This window comes from Caretta caretta, chromosome 6, assembly GCF_965140235.1.
Source record: "Caretta caretta isolate rCarCar2 chromosome 6, rCarCar1.hap1, whole genome shotgun sequence".
In the NCBI taxonomy this organism is placed as follows: Eukaryota; Metazoa; Chordata; order Testudines; family Cheloniidae; genus Caretta; species Caretta caretta.
In genome coordinates, this window is record NC_134211.1 from 58,029,433 (window position 1) to 58,042,039 (window position 12,607).

General features: G+C 52.3%; 1 protein-coding gene across 7 annotated transcripts in view; it reads left to right on the forward strand.

The window, feature by feature from the left end:
• Positions 1 to 12,607, forward strand: part of DGKZ (diacylglycerol kinase zeta) — a 107,635-nt gene that overhangs the window by 24,052 nt on the left and 70,976 nt on the right. For 2 of the 7 annotated variants that reach the window (XM_048853206.2, XM_075129554.1), the window contains exon 1: positions 2,336 to 2,689. The exons of 3 other annotated variants lie outside the window; for them this stretch is intronic. In XM_048853206.2, coding sequence (XP_048709163.1) covers positions 2,532 to 2,689 — 158 coding nt within the window. In that variant the 5' untranslated portion in view covers positions 2,336 to 2,531. Of the gene's footprint in view, positions 1 to 2,332; positions 2,690 to 12,607 lie in introns of those variants that run through there. 2 more of the 7 variants (XM_048853204.2, XM_048853207.2) reach the window with 2 other exon arrangements.

Sequence of the window (12,607 nt, forward strand, 5' to 3'; positions counted from 1 at the left end):
CAGAGAATTTTAACAATGGAAGGTTGTCACAGGGTTCCCGCCACTCACTGCTAGGGCACCTCTTTGTGGCTCGCCACTGGTTTGACACTTTGTCTTGTGGTTTCTCTGCCCTTTGTCCCGGTCTTTCATTCTGGGGCCTCTCTCATACGCCACACACTTCAGCGCTGTCTCTTCATCGCTTGGCCGTCTGGCCAAGTCACGATAGTTTTTCCCCCTTTTGGAATATCAATCTCTCAGGCAATCTTCAAAGTCCAGTATCTTGTCCGTGCCACTCCCGCAGTGACTGGTAGGGAACCCAGGCCCACCTTCTACACTGGGTTCCAGCCTAGGGACCCTACAGTCAGCAGCTAAGATCCAGATAACTTCAGCCTTGCTGTTGTTTCCCCTAGACTTCTTCCTACTCCTTTCTCTCAATCCTGAGAGTGACCGCTGACTCTCTCCCCCTGGAGCAGCCCCTTTCTGCTCTCCTCTTCCTGCCTTGCTGGGCTTCAGATTCAATGAGGGCTGTATATCCAGCGTATACGTCACCCGATGCAGCCCATCCTGGCAGGTAGATCCTTCTGAGCCATTTTAACTCCTTCAGGGCTGGTGTGGGATGAACACGCCATCACAGAAGTACTGGATAAGTGGTAAGCACTAGTTCGTCTCCCCCTCCTCCATTTGCTGTGTAAACACCTTGCTATGGCCCATAGGCCAATAACAGTAGTAGCCACAGGAATCAGGCATGGGGTGGCCCTTGGGACAGGTCCTGAAACATCCTTGCCCCTCCAAGTATGCTGTGAGCTGGAATGGGTTCATTTCAAAGCTACCTGCTCCTATTGATACCAGCTCCCATTCCAGTAAGGCTTCACCACTCAAGCATCTACCAGTGTGGCTATCTGTGTCTTGCTGTGTGAGTTGCTTGCAGGCTACTGATCCAAAGGTGAGCAGCAGTAGCAGCTTCGCAGGGGGGAACCAAGTCTATGGAATGAAGGCTGTCCCTGGATAACACTTTCTTGCTGCCTGGTAAGTTGGGAGGTCTTGCTAAAGCATTTCTGGGACATGGACAGCCAGCTGAAGCCAAGGTGGCATTTACACAGAATGGATGAGGTTGGAGCTCAGCCTCTGACTTGCTTGGGGCGATGGTGACCTGAAATCTAGGATATAAACAGGGCACTACAGCAAGGAAGTTCACTCAGCTAGAGTCACAGATGGCATTGACTGGCAGTGCTGTGTGGAAGCTTGTGCTACTGGAGTCCTAGTTAACTCTTCCTTAACCAGAATGACACCATCCTCATTCTAATGTGGATCAGTGGCACTGAGTTTTGTCCCTGTGAGGCAACGTTTTGGCTAAGAGGTGTTAACTGTTGTCATATGAGGTTGATTTGGTGTCAGATAAAGTAAGGCTTCTTTAAAGCACTAAGACAAATAAGGTGTTGAGACAATTGCATGAAAGTGAAAGGGTTGGCAGGATGTGGCTTTGCTGCAGATGAACCAATCCAAACATGACTAAGGCACTGTCGGGAGAGTCTTTGTGTTGGCACCAACAAGGCACTGCTCTGAGGAAGCTCACATCAGTAGAACCTTAATTCAAGCTAAACAGGGTCAGTTCCGGTCAGTATTTAGATGGCAGACCCCCAAGGAACATCCCCAGGGCGTTAGTGCTTCGGCAGGTGGCACTCTATGCACAGTCGGCACCAAAGTAGTCCCCCTGCACTGTGCAGGAGCCATATTTTGGATGAGCCGTACCGGCGGGGTCTTGTCCACCTGTGGTCATGAAGGATCCCACAGCGCTCTCTCCCCAGGGTCTCAGTCAAATCCAGGTGGCCTCTTTCATTCCCCCCCGGCAGTTTCCGCTGGCTAGAGTCATTTCCCTCCCTTCCTGCCCTACGCTGTTGGTGTGCGCTGGTCCCCCCAGAGTAGGGGGCCCAGTGCCCCGGGGAACTGTCCAGCGTGGAAGCGGGAGGGAGTGGGGCGGCGACGGGCGATGCGGTGGCGTGGGGCTCCGAGCTCCTTCCAGCAGCTCGCTGGCCCTGAGGGGCCCGACCGGGAAGCGGCGGCTCCAGAGCGGGGCTGTCCCCTCCCCGGGGGCTCTGCACCGGCTGCCCCCGCGCCGCATCGCCCCGCTTCGCAGCCCGGCCCCGCCTGGAGGCCGGCGCGCGCCCGCCGGCTGGCTGCAGTGCGGGGCTCGGGCGGCAGGTGGGGCTGCCGGCTCGGCGTTGCGGCGCGGAGGCAGCGGCGCGGGCAGCTATCGGGGTCCTCGGGCGCTACCTTGCGCCGCTCCGCGCTGCCTCTTCCTGCATCGCTCCGGCTGCCCGCGGGGACGCGCCCGCGGCTGGGGCCGGCTGCCGGGGCATGAGCCGGGCTGCCTGCGGGGCGCGCGCCGTGCTCTCCCAGCCCCTGGGCCGGGCTGCCTGCGGCGCGCTGCTCCTGCCGCCGCCGCCGCCCCGCATGGGCAGGGGGCTCCCGCTGACCGCCGGCACCCACGGGTATGGCAGGGGCTCCCGGCGGCGGGTGAGCGCAGAGCCCCTGGGCCGGGTCCGCCACGGGTCATGGAGCCGCGGGAGCAGGAGGGGTGCGCGGGGGCCCGCGCCTCCAGCTCCCCGTCCTCCAGCAGCTCGGAGGTCTCGCTGGAGCCGGAGAAGGGCCCCGCGCCGGGGCGCAGGTGCAGCAACAAGAGATTCACGGGGCTCAGGATCTTCGGGCGCAGGTGAGCGGCGCGGGGCCCGCGTGCCCTTGGGGAATGGGGGCGTGGGGCAGGTAGCCAGGGGCCGCAGCGCTCGCGGCCGGCCTGTCCCCGGGGCCGCTTGCCTGCAGCTGTGTCTTAACGTGGGCGCTGGCTCAGGATCCTGAGGGCACCCTAGCCGGACTTGCCGGAGCACAGGTGCCTGCGGTGCTCCTGCCCAGAGCTCGCTCCTTCTAGGCTCTGGTCTTCGGGTCTAACTACACTTAAGTTTTGTGGGTACTAAGGAGTGCAGCAATGCCTGCAAAAGCCTCAGCCACATTATACCAGCAGAAAGGTACTTTTTGCCAGTATAGCTTATTTCATTTCGGGGGGCTGGCTTGAGCTGTACTGGCAAAAGAACTCTTGCTGGTGTAAGCTGCATCTCTGCTAGAAGGGTTTGTTAATATACCTAGGGCTTTCTAGTGTAGACAAGGCCCAAGTCTTTACAGTCATATTCCTGATGCTGCAACTTGCAGGGTGGGGGAGTTATTATGTAGAGTTTGGAGAGAACAAACTACAGTTTAGCGTTTCCAAAGAACTTCACAAGTCAGGCCCAACACCTCTTTCCCCTTCCCTCATGCTTGCCATTGGACTTCTTTATTTTGCTGCTTACTATATGGTTAAACTTTGGAACTCAATGCTGCAATATACTATTGAGTCAGGAAAAGAAAAAGCCCAGTAGTGTAACAGCAGTGACATTGGCTTTTGTACGAATGCAAGGGGTATTGATCCTCATACTTCAGGGCATCAGTTGATCACTAGGTGGGGTCAGCAAGAAATCCAAGCGTACAGTGTCATAAAATTAGCTTTTGGCTGTTGGAAATAAAAGAGGAGGCTAGATAGACCATTGGTCTGTTTTTTGCTGCGGTGGGAGGTGATCTGAGGCAAGAAACTCCCTATTATTCGTACACGGTCCATTTCCCCCAGACACGCCTTTCCTTTGCTCCTGGGACCCTCAGATAGTACCGCTCACCCTCTAGTGAGTGAACTTGAGCCATGTTGTTGCTGGTTCACACTTCCTGCCGTTTGCTGATTCCTGTAGAATTTAGACTATATGCTTCTTTGGAGCAGGGACCATGTCTTTGTACTGTTTGTGTATGTACAGTGCCAAGCACAATGGGGACCCGATCCTGACTGGAGCTTCTGGGTGCTAATGTAATAGAAATACTGAATAATCAGATTGGGAATTCTCCCTGCAAAACCAGTGGAAGAGGTTCCATGTGTGGGCTTATGTGGAGAGTCTAGCAGCTCGTAGATATAAAGCCCCTGTCCCATCCTCTCCTTAAATTGCACTGGATCAGCCTGCCCTGGAGGTCTGAGAGGAAGCAGGACTGTTCATAGTTAGTAAGGCCAGAAGGGACCATTGTGGCCATCTAGCCTGACCTCCTGTGTAACACAGGCCATAGAACTTCCCCTAAATAATTCCTGGAGCAGAGCTTTTAGAAAAACATCCAGTCTTGGTTTAAGCATTGTCAGTGGTGAAGAATTCACAAAAACCGTTGGTAAATTGTTCCAATGGTTAATTACCTTCACTGTTTTAAAAAAAACAAAAACACCCCTCCCTCCCCCCCACACACAAATTTTCATTATTTCTAGTCTCTTATTCAATTAGAGATAAGAGCACAGCTGGAGTGGAGACAGTGCTTGGCTATCAAAGAGGTGTGTTGAGAGTTGCAACCCAGGAGTTGGTATTAGGGACAATATGCATCTCAGATGAACAGAGAGGCACATATCAGCTGGATTGAAGTATGGGGACTGGTGACCAGAAGGAGCTGTTTCTTCAGGTTCCCTGTTGCTCCAGTGTTTGTGACTTTACTTAGTGCTTGTGGGGCAGGGGTATCTCCAGACCAGGAAGGGTTGGGTCTCTCAGGGTATGTCTGCACCCTGCGGGGAGGGAAATCCACAGCAGCGAGTCTCAGAGCCTGGGTCAGCTGACTTAGCCTTGTGCTACAAGGCTCAAAATGGCAGTATAGATACCCGTAGTACAGTATAGATCAGAGGTTCTCAAACTGTGGTTCGCGAGCTCCATTCGGGTGGTCCGCAGATAGTTCCCTCTAAGGTGCATGTCTGGCCAGCCACACGTGAGAGAATGAAGGGCCACCCACCTTATTAGTGGAGCCATGCAGGCGTGGCACCGACTAGGTACCTGGACCCTGGAGAAGACGCACATGTAAGGTGAGGTGGTGGCCTTGTGGGGCATGGGGGGGTAGGTGGGAGGGGGCAGTGGGGTGAGAAGAGGGGGTGGGGGAAATATAGGACATGCAGGGCTGCGGCGGCCAGAGAAAGAGGCGACTTTCCCCAGCTCTAGGGCTGTGGTTGCCACGGAGAGACCCCCCCCCCTTCCCAGCCCCAGCTCGAGGGCTGCCACGTTGGGGGAGAGAGGGAGAGAACCCCTCCTTCCCAGACCCAGCTCGAGGGCTGCCGCGGTGGGGGAGAGAGGGCACATCCATTTTGTTAGAAAGGTAAGACTACTGATATTAAAATATGAGTTGTGTGCTTTTATTTGTAGAACAAAAAGCCATTAATTATTATTCAGGTTTATTCACCTAGCGCTTTTATCCAAAGCACTTCACAATAGTTAGCTAATGGTACAAACAATATTTGGAAAGATTAAGTGGTCCGACGAGACCCTCAGCAATTTTCAAGTGGTCCGTGGAAAAAAAAATGTTTGAGAACCACTGGTATAGATACTATACTGCTATTTTGAGCCCTTTAGTGTGAACCTGAGTCAGTTGACCCGGGCTCTGAGATTCGCTGCGGTGAGTTGTTAGGTTTGATCTTGTTTTGTTTTGCAATATAGCTGTAGCCATAGGAGCCGGCACCATGTCTTCCTCTGTATCTTGTACTCCTTTCTGCTTCATCTCACTGGGCCACATTCCATCCTTCGGCTGTGGAGCTGCTCTTCAGAAATCCACTACTTCAATCCAGCTGATATGTGCCTCTCTGCTTCCTCTTTGTGCAAGTAGCGTCAGTACCACTTGCTTTGCTGGGGAGTGTGGGAAGGGGCTGTGTAGGTCTGTGCACCTGGCAAGCAGGGTCAGGCTGCTGTCCTTGGACCCACGGATTCTGTGTTTCATAGATGTACCCTCACTGGGCTGACTGGGATGCTCTGTGTGGGTGGCTGATGGTCATAATTTCAGTCCTAGAGATGTAATTAGAGGCTCCTGCCCACAAGAGAACGGCCTAGTGTCTGATTAGGCAGTGAACAATATGCAGTGGCAAAGGACTGGACCAGATGTTGTGGTGACAGCTGGTTGAGTCAGTGTGTAATCATGCTGGTCAGTGTGGAGGCTGCACTGTGCTCTGTATGGTGGGTGTTACTAAGCGGTTGCCAGTCTGTTCACACATTGCAAAATAATTCAAGGTAATATGTGGTGAATCAATGTGAATCAAATGCACCTTGTTCCTGGCCTCTGCTATTTCAGTCCTGGGCAGCCCATATACAGCTCTGACAATGCCCCTTGATCCTGACATACCACCTGCCCACACCCCACTGTTTCAGTCCTGAGACATCTCCACAACTGAAACTGCTGACTGTGTGAGGGGAGTATGTGAGGGTTATTTTTCCTGGTAATGTCAGAAGTGTTGAGGCAGGTGCAGAACCTTACAGGTTAAGAGCCTGGTTACGCTGTGAAGTGGCCTGGGGTGAGCTGGACACAAGGGTGATGGGGTCGGTGATGTGTTTGGAATCTCACTGAGCACTGTTTCCTTTGACTCACTGAATGTAAATTGAGTAAAGGAAAACTGGGAATCATCCTCCCACACAGCCCTCTTTGCTGTAGATATGGGACTCTGGCATCTCTGGTTCTGCACTCTCAGAGCTGACTGAGTAACATCTCCTTTCCTCTCTGGCTGTGACAGAACAATCCTGCAGCCCCTGGGAGATGAGTGCCATCTGCCCCCTGCAGAGCATTAAGCCTGCAAGCCTACCAGGCGCTTCAGGCAACGATTGTGATGTCCCCTGGGCTGTGAGGCTCCGGGGTGCTTGCTTGCTTTTACCCCATTTTCCTTGTCTACAGGCCCCATGTGCTGCTTCCTCCCCCATCACTCACCTGAATTTGTCAGACTTCCAGTGTTTGCCCCATTCCTCCCCAGCCTTAATGCTCTGGGGCACTAGCTCATTGTTCAGTGTTCTGGAGACTGTTTGATTCCCATCCTCCTGGCAGTGCCTCATGCTGAGGTTCCATGCCCATGTGAGCGAGGGGCAAAGAGGTGTACACCCATTCTGTGATGCACACGCTCCAGTCAGGAGTCCCCCTCTTTACTTTCTCTCTCTCATGCCAGCCCTTATATTGATATGAGCAGGCCTGATGTGTTGCCAAGGTGACTCCATCACAGGGCTGGCTTCCTTCTGCTCCGGTTTCAGATTTGGCAGCAGAGGCTGGCACAGTGCATGATGCCATCTCTGTCCTTCTCCCAAGATTAGATAGAGTCTCTCCTCTCCTTCTTAAGGACACGTACCCCCTTGTGGGGGTATATATACTGCAGTTTTAAGTGCAACATTATCTGTAGGGAGAGAACTGTGAGGTTTTTGTCTGTGTGGACCCCTGGATGATGAGCAGGGTGGGAGTGTTACACAGGACAGTATAGAAAGAGGTAGGGTATGTGTGTGTGGGAAGGGACGTCCTGCATACTCCTCACATTGTACTGTCCAGCATTGCTGGAATATCTAGTCCAGCAGTCTGGTGGCTGTATCCTTTCTTGTACCTCTTCTTTCAGCAGAAGCACCGTGCTAGGTTGTTCCCCTCTGGATGGGGATACATCACTTAAGAACCTCAGTCATGGGCACTGCAGAAAAATATAGGGTAGCTAGAATTCTTTATGGGCCTTGCAGAAAGGGAAAGTCCTTGTACAGTGATCCTTGGAATGGGGTGTGGGTACCGTGTAGGACATCAGCTGTGAGCTGCTTCAGTTGCTATGCAAGCGGCTCCCATCTGAATTTCAGAGTGGCAAATGGGTTTGAGTCCCACTTGATTGGAAGTGAGGTGGGGCTGGCATTTGGTGTATTTGGGGCAGTGTTTTGGGGATGATAGTACTGGACAGTCTTTATCCCTGGTATGCGCTTCCTTCTAACCGTGATTGACTGAGAAGCGTACACCTCCTTTAGGCTGGAATGTGGCCAGCACATGGGGGTTAAATCCACAGGGACCTTTTGTGACCACAAGTGATCAGGAATTTGGGTTTATGTCCTGTCTGAAAGATGTCCCCTCCAGAATCACAATGACCCCTAGCATTTGGGTCAATCCTCACTTAGATAGGAGGGCGCCCCCAGCTGAGTCATCCACACCATGCTCTGAAGCACCTGACTGCTCCTTGAAAGTCTCCCATCCTAGCACTGCCCAGACCTGACATTGCTTACTATAGCTTGAGCTGGTGATCTTTGTAGCCTCAGGTGACATGGCAACAGCCTTCTTGCATTTAATCAGGTAAGCAGTGAGTACATGGATCTACAGGCAATACTGTATAGGAGGGATTGAGCCATTGCCAGCTCCTCTGCCCTTTGCCTGGCATGTGCCTTCACCAGCCATGTATGCCCCAGATACCCGCCCACCCAAATAGCTGACACCTGATGTATCACCACTACCTCACTGCAATGGAATCCTGCGGGTGGATTGCAGCGTAGCCCAAGCTGCTTACAACCACGCTCTGCTCTAATAAAAATACAGTGTCACTGGAGGGGCAACAAATCCAAACGGTGAGGGCATTCCCCCTGCTTCCCACTCTTTTCTCTGGGATCCAGAGCGGGCATCAGTGGCACGTGATGCCTGTGAACTTGGTGCCACCTCTAATAAAGTGCTCCCTGGAGAGCTGAGATTGGGCCTGGTAGGCGGAAGCGGCAGTGGCACTAGCTTTCTCTGAAAGCCACAACTGCAGCAAGTTCGGTTCATGCCATGCATTCTGAGAACAGGCTGATTTCTGTATCTTGTAATTGTCTTAAAGGGACGGTGGAGTAATTGGCTCTGGAATTGATACAGACAAGCGCACGGTGCATGCATCTGGGCCCCAGATGGGCAGTTCTTTTAATTGGGCTGATGAAGAGAGTGGAGCTGATCAGGTGATAAGGAATTTAATCCCCACCACCTTTCTGGCTACCCCACTCCCCACGTTGTAAGTGAGCCATCAGAATGAAGTCCCTCCCATAGGGTGGGGGTAGGGCGGGTTTGCATGTGATGGGGATTAAACCTTTCCTAACCTTCCTTTCCCTATAGGTGAGCAGTTGAAATAGGGCCGCATCCATGGGGTGTAATGGGCTCTTCATGAGAGGAGGTAAATAGAGTGATCAAACCAAACACTGAGAGTTATAAACCATGGGGATGTTCATGATCAGCAGTGATGGCAGTACAGGCCCCAGTCCAGGGTTGTAGATGGAGCTGCCAGCTAGCTTGTCGTATGAGTCTGGCTGACCTCCTTCCCTTGTCTCTGTGCTATCACACTGTGACCCTGGGAACGGGATGAGAGGAGCAGTTATGCTAGGGAAGGTCTGTGGGGTGGGGCAGTATACAGGCAAACATGAAACCAAAGCAAGCTCCCGCCTACACCTCTCTGAGGTGTTACTCAATTTGGGAACTTGGTGTCTTTGTTTCATGTATGTGTGGAGGTGGGTGAGAGGAGTCTCTGTAGCCTGTACTCTGCTGGGCTGTCTCCTCCTCCCCCAGTTTCCATTGCACTAGCTGTATTGTTCACTGTCCTCTTTAATTGACTACCTTTCTGTATGTGAACTCTTCTAAATCTGCTACTTAATTTTCAGTCTGTTGCTCTTGTCACAAACCAGGGGGCCTTGCCACAGAATATGGGCCCAGTTTGCTGCGGTGTAGTACATGGGGCCTTGTATATATCTCCATATATCATGTATATATCACTTCAGACACAGCTGTACCTGGATGTGGCTCTTGAGCAGAGGGTGGGAAAAGATACCCCCCCTGCCCACCCACCCCCCCACGCACACTAGCTGGGGTCCAGGAAGCCACCCATGGTGAAACCTTCAACCTCCAGTTCTTCCCGTTCCTTTCACTTCACAGTTAATGAGCATCGGCGGGAAGAAGGGCTTTGCTGTTTGCTTGCCTGTGCAGGAGCCAGTGCCTGGGCTCCTGAGCTGAGCTGTATCTGCAGGAGTTTTGGGCAGCTGCTTCTTCAAATCAGCGGCACTGCTATGGGTACCCGCATGTCCCCACAGTATGCCAACGTTTTTATAGCTGACTTAGAATAACGCTTCCTCAGCTCTCGTCCCCTAATGTCCCTACTCTACTTGCACTACATTGATGACATCTTCATCATCTGGACCCATGGAAAAGAAGCCCTTGAGGAATTCCACCATGATTTCAACAATTTCCATCCCACCATCAACCTCAGCCTGGACCAGTCCACAAAAGAGATCCACTTCCTGGACACTATGGCGCTAATAAGCGATGGTCACATAAACTCCACCCTATACTGGAAACCTACTGACCGCTATTCCTACCTACATGTCTCCAGCTTTCACTCAGATCACACCACATGATCCATTGTCTCCAGCCAAGCTCTACGATACAACCACATTTGCGCCAACCCCTCAGACAGAGACAAACACCTACAAGGTCTCTATCAAGCATTCTTACAACTACAGTACCCACCTGCTGAAGTGAAGAAACAGATTGACAGAGCCAGGAGAGTAGCCAGAAGTCACCTACTACAAGACAGGCCTAACAAAGAAAATAACAGAACGCCACTAGCTGTCACCTTCAGCCCCCAACTAAAACCTCTCCAACGCATCATCAAGGATCTACAACCTATCCTGAAGGATGACCCATCACTCTCACAAATCTTGGGAGACAGGCCAGTCCTTGCTTACAGACAGCCCCCCAACCTGAAGCAAATACTCACCAGCAACCACACACCACATAACAGAACCACTAACCCAGGAACCTATCCTTGCAACAAAGCCCATTGCCAACTGTGTCCACATATCTATTCAGGGGACATCATCACAGGGCCTGATCACATCAGCCACACTATCAGAGGCTCGTTCACCTGCACATCTACCAATGTGATATAGGCCATCATGTGCCAGCAATGCCCCTCTGCCATGTACATCGGCCAAACTGGACAGTCTCTACGTAAAAGAATAAATGGACACAAATTGGACGTCAAGAATTAGAACATTCAAAAACCAGTCAGAGAACACTCCAGTCTCTCTGGTCACTCAATTACAGACCTAAAAGTGGCAATTCTTCAACAAAAAGACTTCAGAAACAGACTCCAAGGAAAGACTGCTGAATTGGAGTTAATTTGCAAACTGGATACAATTAACTTAGTCTTGAATAAAGACTGGAGTGGATGGGTCATTACACAAAGTAAAACTATTTCCCCATGTTTATTTCCCCCCCCCCTTCCTCAGACGTTCTTGTCAACTGCAAAAGGTTCCTCCTCCCCCACCCCCGCTCTCCTGCCTGTACTAGCTCATCTTAAGTGATCACTCTCGTTTCAGTCTGTACGGTAACACCCATTGTTTCATGTTCTCTATGTATATAAATCTCCCCACTGTATTTTCCACAGTATGCATCTGATGAAGTGAGCTGTAGCTCACGAAAGCTTATGCTCAAATAAATTGGTTAGTCTCTAAGGTGCCACGAGTCCTCCTTTTCTTTTGGCGGATACAGACTGACACAGCCGCTGCTCTGAATCCTCTCCTGCTGACACTTCTGTTTTTGTGGGGGAGGTGACAAGCTACAGCTCCTGCGTGTGCTGCCCTGCAGAGGCCAGAGCAGTGGGCTGCCTGTGTCTCCATGCTCACTGCTGCGGAGAAGGTGGCAGGTCTCCTAATCTGATTAGGGGCCAGAATGTGCCTTCCAGGAAACTCTGTAATCCAGTCAAGGGGACGAGATCCAGGGGAGGGCAACTAACCCTTTGTCCTGCGGGAGTGGGCCCTTCATTCGAGTGCAGAGGGGAACATTTCTGCCTGGGCCTGTTTCTCATTCCAGGGGCATTGGAAACTTGTTGGATATTGGTGTTGTGGGCATGGGGTGCGGCTAGAGGCACTTAGATTCATAGAGTCCAAGGCCAGAAGGGACCATTGTGATCAACTGGTCTGACCTCCTGTGTAACACAGGCCATAGAACTTCACTTGTGTTGGTACGGGCCATGTCAGGAGGGTTGCTGGGCATTGGAAATGTGGGTATGGGCCCTATTGGGGCAGAAATGCTGGGCGTCAGGGCAGGGATAGGCCCTGGCAGCAGGGACAGGGGTCCCTCCCTGGCAAGGAGGGCAGGAGCTCGGGCAGAGAGAGGGGGAAGAAGTGCTAGGAACAGGAATTGATGGAGTGATTAAGGGTCCCTGGATGGTGGGGGTGGAGAGGCGCTGCCCCAGTACAAGCAGTCATTAAAACTCAGGTCATCTTGTGTGTGGTAGGTAGAGCAACGAGGGACTAGTACCTTCAACCACGCACAGACTCTGTCAGTCCTCTCCTGTCTTTGTATGAGGATGCCATTCCCAGTGGAGTGCACTCCTATTTTCAGAAGGAACCCTTGGAGCATCTTTCCTGAGTCCTCTGGGTCCAGCTGTCTGGCTCCAAGAGCCAGCAGGTATCTCCCACTGCTGATCCCAACCTTCATCTCTTTCCAGCCTTCTCTGGCCTTGGCTCTCTGGCTCAGGAAGAACAGCTGGTTAGCCTCTCCCTGGCTTGCTCCCCCCCCCCCAGCCCTTTTCAGCCTCCCAGCACTGGCTTTGGGTCTATAAGATCAGCCAGTTAGTCCCTCTGCTTTAATTCCTGATAATTCCTTCCTCTTTGCAGGAAGCACCTGCAAATCTTTCCCTAGAGACCTCCTCCAGTCTCCTCCCCACTGCTCTGTTCACGGGGGTGTCACTTCTGACCTTTTTTAGCCCCCAGGTGCTGCCCCACCCTCTTAATTGGCCAAACTGGGAGCAACC